Here is a 14,096-nt window from a genome sequence, read left to right as displayed (position 1 = left end):
AAAATAAAAAAGTTATAGCTCTTGGAACGCGATGATGAAAAAAGGAAGAAATACTCTTGTTCAGTAAGGCCCAAAACAGGCTGGTCACTAAGGGGTTAACATTGCCGGCAGGAAAGAAAAAAATCACCTGCACCAGCAGGGCCACTAAATTACCGGCCTTGCTGGTGAGATACCGGCTGGGTGGCAACCCTATTTGTGGTGTGGCTTAACTTGGCCAGTATTTTTTGTTGGGAAAGATGGCAACCCTACTTGGGAGGCATGCATTCACTGTGGTCGGTTGTGACCTTGCCTTGAACAAACACTTGTTGGCATTTGGTCGGTTATAATTAGATGTGTGTAGCCATATGCTTCCCTTCTCACTTCTGCCTGTATGACTGGTCATATTCTATTATTATTATTATTATTATTATTACCTATCATGCTAGAGAACTGAGCACGTGACCCACTGAACCAATCAGGGGCTGACACGGTCACGTGACGGGAAATGACAACACAACCCGGAAAAGTGTGAGAGGCGCTCGTAAGATATGGATGAGCGCTACTACACGGTGACGAAGGAGCAGACTGCCGTGAAAGCCAAGTACCCGGCTGTGGTGAAGAAGCATGAATGTAAGTGCACATACCGCGGGCGTCTTCTGAGCGTGTGTGAACGTTGCCATGCAGTTCTATGCTAATCTACAACTTATTGTCTTTCAGATTTGGACCACACTGCTGACGTACAGTATGTTTCCATTTACGGCCAGTAGAAATGCTGGTGTTTGGTGACGGTATTCTCTTTCTTTCGTCTGATAAGTGTAATGTAAGCTCTTTCCATAGGCTGGAGGACAGCAGTTATACTTACACCTGATGAGTAAGGGCCAGATATACAGAGGGGCAGCCATTACTACAAACAATGAATTTGTATGGGCATGAATGATCATGGTAGGGATCGTTCATCCACATACAGAGGGGATTATTGCTGCATGTCAGTGCAGACCTAGTGCATCTGATCAGGAGTGAACAGTTCATTCCCCATCATAGACTTGTGCATCAGCCCAGCAATCTGGGCAGTAAGGATCCAGTTACACGGGCCAGTGACAAGATGTACAAGGCAGTCAGTCTCTGCTTACACAGGCTGAATCGGGGGTGAATATTGCAATTATCAGTTTTCATACCCCCGTTTACAAAGGGCGATGTTTGGCTGACAAATAATGTGATGCGATCACCCAACAAATTAGCTAGTTGTTCCTTTGTAGGGTGGTCGGCGGCACCTTTACACAGGGCAATTATTCGGAATAAGCATTTATAGGAGCATTTGGTCCCAATAATTGTCCTGATCCTATGCCCACATATAGGTAAAACATCTACATAAGGGCTTGTTCACACGACCGCGTGAAGCCCGGTTGTGGCACCGAAGGGCACCGTCCGTGGGGCAGCCGCATGGGGATCGCTTCGTCCTCGATCCGTCCATTCCGCAAAAAGATAGAGCAAGTTCTATCTTTTTGCGGTGCGGAGGCACGAAACCCCAGAAAGCACTCTGTAGTGTTTCGTTCCGTGCTTCCATTCCGCATCTCCGGTTTTGCGGACCCATTGAAGTGAATGGGTCCGCATCCGTGATGCGGAATGCACACGGAACGGTGCCCGTGTATTGCGGATTCGCAAATGCGGTCCGCAATACGGCAGCGGGCAGCACACGTTCGTGTGAACGAGCCCTAAGGCTCCATTCCACCAACACAGGCCAAAATTCAGTCTTTTTGGTCTGTCAGTCCCTGTTAGACCTGGCTGCATCTTGTTTTCATGTGTTATTTATTCCTTCACTAGTCGGGAGCAGCAGACTACGATCACTATATGGTACCAGCCATATGTCATCCACTAGGTGCCCAAAGTGAACGACTGACAACAGCTGGACACAGGACCAAGGCAATTAGCTTCTAGCACCCAGTGCACCTCTAGGTGGTTGCTGTGGTATGACACTGGCACATTCTGGATTCTATTTCATTGACCAGATTTTCCCTTTAATTGGCAGTGTAGCTAGTTTCCAATTGTAATCTTTCAGATTACCTTTTGAATAATTCTGCAGCTTTCCAGGCAGTGCCTGAATACCTGGCAACACAATTCACATTCTCATAGTATAGGTATTTTTAAAGATCAGATGGCGCATTACACTGGAGAAGATACCCACCCCATTGCTTTGTTTAGATGGATCTATGGATGGTACAGAGCCGTGTGCACAGTACCTGCAAGGTGCAGCCATGTTCTCCCCTGGACACGCAGATTAGGGGGTATCATGCCATTAAAAATTTCAGTGAGACCTAGCTCTATGCTTATATATCTTATTGTAAAAGACTTGATTAATGGACGTGCATTGTGCTTTTTCTGCAGACTACATGCTTGGGGGGAAACATTGGAGGAAGCATTTGAACAATGTGCCATGGCTATGTTCGGCTACATGACTGATATAGAGACTGTGTCGCCTATAGATACAGTAGAAGTGGAGGCTGAAGGTGAGCATTGTGTTTTATATGCACAATAATAAAGTATTACTTTATTCCAGTATTATGATTGAAAGGCTTTAATAGAAGGAATAATGTTCTTAAAGGGGACATTTATGGCATATCGACTGGGGGTCCAATAGATCCCACCTCCGGGTCCTTTATTCGCCTCTATGACAGTTCTGATAACAGTTGAATACACATTCTCTTCTATTTTCAGAGCTCCCACAGAAGTGTATGGAGAGAGCTGTGCATGTTCGACCACCTCTCCATCCCCATGCATATATTGTTGTAGTGCGAATTGCACACCGTGGTAGAAATCTGAGGGTCAGCCTCAGGTTCCACAGCAAAAATGCACGTTGGATTTTTGAGCATGAACATTCACATATGATTTTATTTTTTGTAACCGACTCCTAATGGATCCTCAGGTTTCCATTATTTTATACATAAAAGTTCAGATGCTAAGCTCCACTGCAGCCATGCGAGTAATGACTATTATTACTGTCTCAGCTATTCTTTACACATTGACAGTTTGCTCTCTCCATATGTACTCGCACTGTAAGTAATGGTAGACAGGCAAAGACAAAAAACAAACCCTAATGGTGCATGGTATATTGTAAGATAATATATTTGTAAAAACAACAACAAAAACCCAACCCTGGTTTTCTTTGGTTTTCCTCAGGGGGTGATTTGCTCTCTTTACTGTATAACTTCCTAGACGAGTGGCTCTATAAGTTCAGTGCTGATCAGTACTTCATACCTCGGGTAAGTATCTCATGATAATGTACCTTAGCAGCCACTGTGTAGGTTGTACTAGAGAGTAATCACTTCTCTTATTTAGGAGGTGAAAGTGCTACACATAGACAGAATGAATTTCAAGATCCGTTCGATTGGGTAAGTTGCTTTTTAATCTTTGGGAGACCGATTTCTAACAAGTTTTTGCAGTGAGTTTAAAGGTACTGGGTATTAGGGAACTGCACGATCAGCAATTTCCTAAAATACCTACAGGTGAAACTCGAAAAATTAGAATATTGTGCAAAGTTCATTTATTTCAGTAATGACACTTCAAAGGTGAAACTAACATATGAGACTCATTACATGCAAAGTGAGATATTTTAAGCCTTTGTTATAATTTGGATGATTATGGCTTACAGCTTAAAGGGAACTTGTCACTGGGATTTTGGGTATAGAGCTGAGGACATGGGTTGCTAGATGGCCGCTAGCACGTCTGCAATACCCAGTCCCCATAGCTCTGTGTGCTTCCATTGTGTAAAAAAACCGATTTGATACATATGCAAATTAACCTGAGATGAGTCAGAGCTTGAAAATATGACTCTTCTCTGGTCACACAAGATATGACTCTTTCATGTTAATTTGCATAAAAGGCAGGAAGTACAAAAATGCATAATACTTATTGAATTTGTCTGCAAATGAAATTAAAAGTGTAATTTCTATGTTTAGGGTAACACAAAAGAACATTTAGAAACGCTCAGTGAGGATAGCATAGTAGAGGTGACAGGTTCTCTTTAAGAAACCCCAAAGTCACAATTTTGAGGTACCCTTTGCTCAGGGGATATGGATTAATTAGCTGACTAGAGTGTGACACTTTGAGCCTAGAATACTGAACCTTTTCACAAAATTCTAATTTTAAGCTGCATTAATGCAATTCCTTTTAATTTGCATTACTGTAATAAATGGACTTTTGCACCATATTCGAATTTTTTGAGTTTCACCTGTATATCAATAATTTCTTCTATGGAAAGGGAGTAAATCAGGGAATTGCAGATGGCACAGATTTCTGATGGTTTATGATCTGTGCCGTGTTATGTAATCTTTCCAATCTCATTCTTGTCCAATATGTAGAAAATGATGATGGCGGCACTCACCAATGTAGTAAAAAAAGAATAGTCCTTTATTTCATCCGGCATAACATTCAGCAGAGCTCATAGGGCGAGATGTCAGTTTCTCAAACATGATAGCGGCGACGGTGGTTTCACGTGTCTTTGCGCTTCCTCGGGCCACTGACGTAAGCGCGTAGGTACGTGCAACCTGCACTAAATTGCTAAAACAATTATTGTCCTGCACAGAAATGATCATCTCTATGCAGTTTTCCCCGGTGGTAAGAGCTGATTGCTGTAGCTAAGGCTGTGTTCACATGTCTGGCAGTCTGATCCGGCATAAAATGCCGACCGGGCACAAACCGTTCCATGTGTTCGTGGTCACTGGATAGAAATGTTTTTGTTTACGCCTGAAGGGAAACCCAGACAGATTTAACCCCTTCCTGACTCAGTGATTTAGCATTTTTACTTTTCACTCGCTGCTTTCCCAGATATGACTTTATTTTTCCATTCACTTAGGTGTATGAGGGCTTGTTTGTGGGACAAGTTGCACTTTCTAATTGCACCATTTAATATTGTATGTAATGGGAAGCTGGAAGAAAATTTCAAATGGGATGAAATTGGAAAAAAAAATGCAATTCCGCCACAGTTTTATGGGTTTTGTTTTTATAGCATTCCCTATGCACTAAAACTGACAATGTTAAAACTTTTTTTTAAGTCGTGTCCCCCCCCCCCCCCCCCCCTCCAAAATGCAATCATTAGATCCCTTCTCCAATAAACTACAATGATCCGGATAGTTCTATCAATCACGTGGGGGAGCCGTTCGGACTCTGGGAACTCAGCGTTCCCAGGAAAAGGCCTCTCAGATGTGGTGGTCATTGACCATGGCATCTGAGGGATTAAATGCCCATGATTGGTGTTATCACCGATCACAAACATTGCCTCCTGGTGGCTGCCATCTTTAAAGACCTGACATGCAAAGCAAATGTAAGGTGCATGTTGGGAAAGAGTTAAAGAGGCCCATATATATATCTCTATCTTGTGCTATTATTCCTGCTAGAGGTTTAAGAATGAATTTCCAGGTCTGAATACTGGGAGATAGCCAGTGGTGGAATCTACGGCAATTCCATACAGTTGAAAGGAGCATCGGCACGGGCCTCAGCAGTTGGACCCCCACTATTCAGACACTATTCTGTGGATAGAGGATAAGTGTTTGTAATGGAACCAGCCCAGAATTACAATGTAAAACCAAGGCATCCTCATACACTTCTGGTCTTAGGGCTGTATTACACTTTCCAGTTTTTCGGCCAATAACCTTTAACGGGCGCTCCCATGAATGCTCCTTAGCGATCTTCTTGCAGTATAATACTGCCACTGATTGCCCAATGAACGGGCAATTCTGATTTTTAAGCATTCTTAAAAATCAACGGTTACCAGCGGCAGATCATACTGTTTAATAGCAATCTGCCGCTGGCAAACCACTAGACATGGCATAACGATCACTCCTCCCTATGCTGCGGAGGAGATTACTGCATGTAATAGCAGCAGTCTCCTCCGCTTGCTAGCAAGCAATTGCTGGGAGGGAATGATTCTCTCCCTACAATTGCTGTTGGACACCAGTGATGGCCAGTTTGCATTGTTCGCCCGCGAACATATGCGGGCTGCCATCTTTTTTCACAAGTCCACAGGTAAGCCTTTACCTGTGCCGCGAGCCGGTCTGAAAACAAATGCGGTCACTGGGAGCAGGCAGTTTAGAGAACAGCTCGATGAAGGCCCCCGGTGGCTGTTCTCGGAACTGCCTGCTCCCGCTGACTGCACTTGTTTTCAGACCGGCTCGCGCACAGGTGCCTCGCCGGACTTGTGAAAAAAGATGGCAGCCTGCATATGTTCGCGGGTGAACAATGCGAACTGGCCATCACTGGTGTCCAACAGCCTCTGCACTTGCACTGATGTAAGTAAGGAACATGCGCAGTAAAAACATGAGGCCCGAGATAAGTCGGCATTAGGAATGTGTGCTTGCGAAATGCACCTAGGCAGGATTTTCAGTGGCCAATCGAGAAAGCAATTGTAGGGAGAGAATAATTCCCTCCCAGCAATCGCTTGTGATAAAAGATGGCAGCCCGCATATGTTCGCGGGCGAACAATGCGAACTGGCCATCACTGTTGGACACAGCACACAGGTGAAGTATTTCAGTGCTATGAACCCAAAGGAGAACATTCATCAAAGTCAGGAGGTGGAGTTCTGGTGGGAGCAGGAGCGTGGTGACCTAATTTGCATGAATGGTAAGAATAATATACATTCTGATTACTGAGATATATGAAGACATTTGGGGGGGAGGAAAAGCATCACTAGTTTACACATAACAGAGGCTATTAACAAGGCAAATATCTTAAAGGGGTATTCCGTTTGTTACAAGTTATCCCCGGCCACTCTGTTCTTTTTAGAGTGGCTGCATGGGGTATGGGACCCCTGTTGTCACGATGAGTGGGGGTCCCAGCGGTAGGAACCCCACTGATCCAATAGTTAACCCCTATCCTGTGGATATTGGATAACGTGTACCAACTGGAATACCCCTTTAAGGGGTGAATGGAGGTGACATATCATTAAGAGTACATTCACACGACCGTGTGTAATCCTTTCCGATTTTGCGGTACGCAAATAACGGAACCGTGTCCGCTTTTTGCGGACAAATGACTTCCGTACGTCTTCCGTTTTTTTACGGTCCGCAAAAAACGAAAGGAAAAAAAGAGGGGGGGGGAGAATTAAGGCATTCAAAAATACTGAAACGGATCCGCAAAAAACGGATGACATACGGAAACCAATCCGTATGTCATCCGCAATTTGCGGATCCATTGACATGAATGGTGCTGCGGACCGATCTGTAAGGACAATAGTAGGACATGCTTAATTTTTTGGCGGAATAGAAATGCGGACACAAGGATGCAGACAACATACTGAATGTTGTCCGCACATTTTATCCACCCATAGGAATAAATGGGTCCGCTTCTATTCCGCAAAATGCGGTTCGGACGCGGAGAAAAATAATACGGTCGTGTGAATGTACCCTTAACGATACTAAAATGTTGTACATTTGAACCTTTTAATTATATTTGTGTCTTTTTTATTTTTATTTTTTTATATTCAGGTGGGGAGAAGAATTTAGTTTATCTAAGCACCCACAGGTAAGTTCTTATTTAGTCCATGAGAGGGCAGATTACACAATTAATTTTTAATGTGAACTACTTAGCATGTGAACATGGATGTTTGTAAAGCCTCATTTACACGTCCATGTCCATACTCAAATCCGTGAAAAGGTGGTCAGTGATGCCTCCGTGAAGATGTCCGTAACGGATCCGTGTGTCTGTTTTTTTGCTGTCCGTGTGTCATGCGGTTTTTACGGACCCATAGACTATAATAGTCGAGACTGATCCATGAACATATATACTGTATATATTATGCTTTCTATATATTCAATGTACAGCACCTCCACCAGCCTATGTTCATGTAAAAAACGTGATGGATTATTAAAGAAACGCCCCAGTTAATTATTATAGACCTGATCAAAGCTGAGGTGACTTCTAGGTATAGAGGAAAGCTAGCCAGGAGGTAATCCATACCTCTGTCACTGCTTTTAATCCAAGCGGTGATGGAAAAACTAAATTTGATTACTATAGGTGGGCCTGCAGGCGGCAGTGCTTCTGGCTCAGTGTATGAGCAGTTCCAGAACTGTTTTCTAAAGCAAACAGGAAAAACTGCTTGAACTAGAACATGCATCAGATAAAATAAAAAAAATGCAGTATGATTTTAAAGTGAACCTGTCTCATGGGAAATTCAGTCCAATCTGCAGGCAGCAGGTTATAGAGCAGGAGGAGGTAAGCAGACTGATACATAGTTTTGTGGCAATAGATTCATTAAACCTTGTATTTAATTCATCAAAATCTTTGCTCTGCCATGCTTTGGGAGGTTTTAAAGATAGTATAGAACTGAATAGCAGTTATATAAAGCTATGACAGCTCCCCCTAGTGGTGGCCGCAGGCAGCCGTAACGCTGTGCTGTAGCAGCGTTTTACCATTAACCAGTGGCATATTGCTAGGGTGTAACATAACTCCAGTATAGGATTTGATAAAGAATAAAAATGAAAGGACAACTGTGACTAGCCCCCTCGCTATTGGTTGATACACGAGAGGCCTCCTTTTCTTCCATAGTAGCCTTATGATATATACATTCTTAGCTTCTTAAAGAAACACAGGAAAGCATAGAGGAGGAGGTTGGGGTGGTCTGCCTAAAAGTGACTGCTTACTGCTAGGAAGATGTGTGTAGGTAAGATGCCTAACTAGCACCCATTTTGCAAGACACCTTGGGGATTGTTAATAAAGCACCAGAAGGCAGAACAGTTGAAGATTAGGCCTCATGCACATGACCATATCCATTTTGTGATCCTAAAAAACAAAAAAGAAAATACAGATCTGGTCCATGTGCTGTTTACTTAGTTTTTTTTGCCGACTTATTGACTTCAATAGGTCTGTGATCTGCATTTGGTGGACATATTCTATCTTTTATTGTGGAACGGACATACGGATGCTTAAAGGACATGGAAGATCGTTGTGCTTTCCACATCCCTACGTCTATTCCACATAAAGATAGAACAACATGCCTTATACTTGGCTGCAAAATGTAAATCACTGAACCATTTAAGTCAATGGGGTAGATTTATGAAAACTTGTGTAAGGGGAAAACTGGCTTAGTTGTCCATAGAAACAAATCATATCCACCTTTCATTTTTCAGAGCTCCTTTGGAAAATGAAAGTTGGAGTCTGGTTGGTTGCAATGGGCAACTTAGCCAGTTCTACGATACACCAGTTCTGATGCATCTCCCTCAACGGGTCCGCAGAAAATGTGGATGCAACATGGACAGTATCCGTATTTTGCAGATCGTCAAACACACATATGGTCATGAGGCCTTAGGGCTCTTTCACACTTGCGTTCTTGTCTTCCGGCATAGAGTTCCGTCGTCGGGGCTCTATGCCGGAAGAATCCTGATCAGTTTTATCCTAATGCATTCTGAATGGAGAGAAATCCGTTCAGGATGCATCAGGATGTCTTCAGTTCCAGAACGGAAAGTCTTTTGGCCGGAGAAAATACCGCAGCATGCTGCGCTTTTTGCTCCGGCCAAAAATCCGGAACACTTGCCGCAAGGCCGGATCCTGAATTAATGCCCATTGAAAGGCATTGATCCGGATCCGGCCTTAAGCTAAACGTCGTTTCGGCGCATTGCCGGAGCCGACATTTAGCTTTTTCTGAATGGTTACCATGGCTGCCGGGACGCTAAAGTCCTGGCAGCCATGGTAAAGTGTAGTGGGGAGCAGCATACTTACCGTCCGTGCGGCTCCCGGGGTGCTCCAGAGTGACGTCAGGGCGCCCCAAGCGCATGGATCACGTCATCCATGCGCATGGGGCGCTCTGACGTCATTCTGGAGCGCCCCAGGAGCCGCACGGACTGTACGTATACCGCTCCCCTGCTCCCCACTACTACTATGGCAGCCAGGACTTTAATAGCGTCCTGGCTGCCATAGTAACACTGAAAGCATTTGGAAGACGGTTCCGTCTTCAGATGCTTTCAGTACACTTGCGTTTTTCCGGATCCGGAGTGTAATTCCGGCAAGTGGAGTACACGCCGGATCCGGACAACGCAAGTGTGAAAGAGGCCTTATCCAGATATTTGTAGGTTTGTTTCAGATGCAGCAATATCACTGCTTTCAAGTTTGATAAGATGTGGCACAGAGGTGCCTGTTTGGAGATGAATATGAAATAACTTTGTATCAAGCTGTCTTTTCTTTTTGGCAGGGCACAGAAGTGAAAGCCATTACATATTCAGCCATGCAGATCTGTGAAGAAGAGAAGCCTGAGGTTTTCGTCATTATAGATATTTGAAGTTTACTAGAATTCTCCTCGATCATTAGAGACGGCAGAGATTCCTCGGAACAACCATGGAGATGGCTGCCTTACCTTCTGCACTGGACACTTTTATATACCATGATTTAGGAAACTATATGGTGTTTGCATGGGGCTGTAAATTAATCTGTACTAGTAAGGGCGGGTTCTCACCAGCGCTAGGAATTCCGTTTTGCTCCGTCCTAATACATGTCTATGGGCACAAATAACATAACTGTTATTTGTGCCTGTAGACCTGTATTAGGATGGAGCAAAACGGAATTCCTCATAAAGGGTTCCGTTATAATGGAATTTCTAGCGCTGGTGCGAATCTGTCCTAAGAGGACTATATTTGGGGCAGGTGTCCAAGTTCAGGTTTTCTGATGCAGCTACGAGTGGATTTAAAAAAAATAAAATGATTTAGGCTTTCTTTTATGTATCCTTTTCGAAGAGATCCCATCCTGATTTTAACCACTGAAACTGCATGAAAAAACCTGAATGTGGAAACCCAGCCTTATAGCAAGGCGTTGAAACCACTTGCTGTTTGCACTGAAGACTGGAAATAAATCTATTTTTAATGAATATTACTGTAGGCAGCTGTTATTTTTGTGGCAGCGTTCATATTACTATACTTGTGTGTGGAACGGTTGTGCTGTAGCGAGGAAGCAATACTAGTAGCATTTGTAAAAATGATAGTTCATTACAGTGAAACTTTCAGGACCACTCATATAACATACAGAGCAATATTTAACAGGGGGAGGGGTGTTACAGCCGGATATTTACACGAAAGGAAATGTTTAATGGCAGTTACCACCAAACTGTAACATCCATGAGGGAAAACTGGCATCCAGTCATAGCGATGGGCTAATATGATACAGTTGCCACTAAAAATTGTGCACAATGACTAACTCAATAAAAACAACCATGGACACAGATCAAATTACAGCACTAAATAGATGTTAACATCAGAACTCCCAGTTTCATGAGAGGAGAACACTAAAGTCCTTTGGAGATAATTTTTACTCCTGTGAAAATTTACTTTATTCGGGACTTTGAATCTTCCTCCTCACTGTCCTCTACCTCTTGGATAACAAGTTCTGATTCTGTGCGATCCCGACTGTTCTCTTCTTTAGCATCGTCCTTGAAGTTCCAACTCTGCTCCCGCTCATTTTCAGGTGGTAGCACCAGGGGCTGGTCATCCCCAAAATCAAAGTTGACATTATCCAAACCAGCTTCTGATAGACATGGATGACACAGACGGTATCTTCTTGTCCCATCTTGAATTACTCGACCTGTGACCTCTGTGACTGATAATTTGCAACGTCTGCAGATGAGCTTGCCAGCTTCATGGATCTAGGTTTAGGGCATAGGAAAATGCTGATTTACAGAGTCCTGCATACATATAATTTATACATGGCATAGACAGGTTCTGTCAAAGGCTTCAATTGCACAGATTTAAATGGTTTGTAGGAGAAGCCTTATATTGTGTGCCAAAAATGGGATAATAACATTTAGAAGGAAAAAAAAAACTAAAAGTTTTCTAGAACATAGAGGACCTTTTATCAGTTTTGACATGGGCTAATTATGGTATTACCTTGTAGGGCGGCCCCCACTGATGCCATCTGGTCCTCCCGATGATTTTGCGTGCTGTATTATAATCGCAATGGGGAGGAGATGCAATCTTCTGTAGGCGTCTCCTTCTCCCTGGCTGTGTGCGGTCCGCTCTGATTGGATCGCGCTCACAGCCAGGGAGAAGGAGACACCCACAGTCGAAGATTGCGTCTCCTCCCCATTGCGATTATACTGCTCATTATAATACAGCGCGTCAAATCATCGGGAGGGGGGCTTTTGAAAGAAAAAAACCCCCAAAAAAACACCATGGCATCAGTGGGGGCTGCCCTACAAGGTAATACCATAATTAGCCTATGTCAAAACTGATGAAAGGTCCTCTTTAAAGGGGTTGTCCAGGTTTTGGGGACATTGTTGTATATGTACAATAGTCCCCTAAATATTACATTCATGCCTGTCCTACCTTTAACAGACATTTCTGATGCCCCTTTTGCAATTCACAAAATCTCAGCCGGAAGTGCCGTTCTTCTAAGGCCCCTTTCACACGGGCGAGTATTCCGCGCGGATGCGATGCGTGAGGTGAACGCATTGCACCCGCACTGAATACCGACCCATTCATTTCTATGGGGCAGCTGTTCACATGAGCGGTGATTTTCACGCATCACTTGTGCGTTGCGCGAAAATCGCAGCATGCTCTATATTCTGCGTTTTTCACGCAACGCAGGCCCCATAGAAGTGAATGGGGTTGCGTGAAAATCGCAAGCATCCGCAATCAAGTGCGGATGCGGTGCGATTTTCACGCATGGTTGCTAGGTGACAGTCTATTCACTGTATTATTTTCCCTTATAACATGGTTATAAGGGAAAATAATAGCATTCTGAATACAGAATGCTTAGTAGGTGATCAATTGAGGGTTAAAAAAAAATAAAAAAATTAACTCGCCTTCTCCTCTTGTTCACGTAGTTCCCGGTCTTTTCTTTACTTCTTTAATGATGAACTACCGGCTAGGACCTGTGGTGACGTCAGATCACATGGTCCATCACCACGGTGATGGACCATGTGATTGGAGCATGTGATCTGACGTCACCAAAGGTCCTTTAGCCCACAGTTTATCATTAAAGAAGTAAAGAAAAGACCGGGAACTACGCGAACAAGAGGAGAAGGCGAGTTAATTTTTAAAAAATTTTTTAACCCTCAATTGATCACCTACTAAGCATTCTGTATTCAGAATGCTATTATTTTCTCTTATAACCATGTTATAAGGGAAAATAATACAATCTACAGAACACCGATCCCAAGCCCGAACTTCTGTGAAGAAGTTCGGGTACCAAACATGCACGATTTTTCTCACGCGAGTGCAAAACGCATTACAATGTTTTGCACTCGTGCGGAAAAATCGCGGGTGTTCCCGCAATGCATCCGGACCTTTTCCCGCAACGCCCGTGTGAAAGAGGCCTAAGAGTCAGTGACGTACCGGGTCCCTTTCTGCAGAGCAAAGCCTCTTCCGCTTCGCAAGGAGATGGTGACGTCACCGTCAGCCAAAGTAATTATTCACAGCGCATGGATGGGCGGTAGCTAAGCGGCAACAAACCAAGCCACGCCCCGCCCCTCTGGTCCGGTGACGTCACCGGGCAGGGCGCTTTATTATCAGTGAAGGAGGCAGAGTTTAGGGGCGTAACTAAGGGGGAGGAATATATGCGGCAGGAGGCGGCATATGAATCAGGGGGGCGGATGCACGGAGGAGCAGACAGACACCAGAAACCACGCGATGCTGCTCTGCGCTCGGACCCAGAAGTTAGTGCGGCAGGAAGTTACCGCACACATAAACATAGATGTCAACAATCAGTGGGGGACTGTCAGAGCACTGCTGATGTCGAAAAATACATAAAAACATCTGGGGGGACCTTGAAACAGCTATTAATAGTGAGTAAACTGTTTTGTAAAAAATATTTTGATCCCGGACAACCCCTTTAAAGGGGTTGTCCAAGAGAGGAAATGTGAAAGTACATTACTTACCGGTTTATTGACTCGCTGTTCCATTGCTGCAGCTCTGGTCCTCCATGCTATGTTCTATTTAATTGGTTGCACCAACGACATGGACGTATGCTCAAATGACCACTGTATCCAGTCACTGAACTTAGTGGGCTCCTGCCATATACTGCAGAGGTCAGTAACTGGCTGCAGTGGTCACAGATGTGCATGGGCTCCTTACAGCCCATATTTTATTTAATGCTTCTTTTATTATTTTATCACATTTCCCATATTGGACATTTTTAGCAGAAAATA

The 14,096-nt window shown here is 43.9% G+C and overlaps 2 protein-coding genes across 5 annotated transcripts in view; one reads left to right on the top strand and one right to left on the bottom strand.

Moving 5' to 3' along the window:
• Positions 1-479: 479 nt before the first annotated feature.
• On the top strand, positions 480-10,840 carry ZBTB8OS (zinc finger and BTB domain containing 8 opposite strand). 2 transcript variants are annotated; one of them, XR_005777587.1, is made up of 8 exons: positions 480-609; positions 697-721; positions 2,362-2,483; positions 3,154-3,236; positions 3,313-3,365; positions 7,456-7,492; positions 10,155-10,478; positions 10,536-10,547. XR_005777587.1 is itself a non-coding variant. In XM_040424581.1 (7 exons), the coding sequence occupies exons 1-7, from the start codon at positions 528-530 to the stop codon at positions 10,239-10,241; spliced, it is 489 nt and encodes a 162-aa protein (XP_040280515.1). In that variant the 5' UTR covers positions 480-527; the 3' UTR covers positions 10,242-10,840. The 2 variants fall into 2 exon arrangements, 1 of the variants encoding a protein (XP_040280515.1); XM_040424581.1 differs by having other exon boundaries at positions 10,155-10,840.
• ZBTB8A (zinc finger and BTB domain containing 8A) overlaps positions 10,154-14,096 on the bottom strand; it is a 20,710-nt gene continuing 16,767 nt past the window's right edge. For all 3 annotated transcript variants that reach the window (XM_040424580.1, XM_040424578.1, XM_040424579.1), the window contains one exon: positions 10,154-11,594. In XM_040424580.1, coding sequence (XP_040280514.1) covers positions 11,277-11,594 — 318 coding nt within the window. In that variant the 3' untranslated portion in view covers positions 10,154-11,276. The remainder of the gene's footprint in view (positions 11,595-14,096) is intronic.

This window comes from Bufo bufo, chromosome 3 (assembly GCF_905171765.1).
Source record: "Bufo bufo chromosome 3, aBufBuf1.1, whole genome shotgun sequence".
Lineage (NCBI taxonomy): Eukaryota > Metazoa > Chordata > Amphibia > Anura > Bufonidae > Bufo > Bufo bufo.
This window is presented reverse-complemented; position numbering and strand designations above follow the sequence as displayed.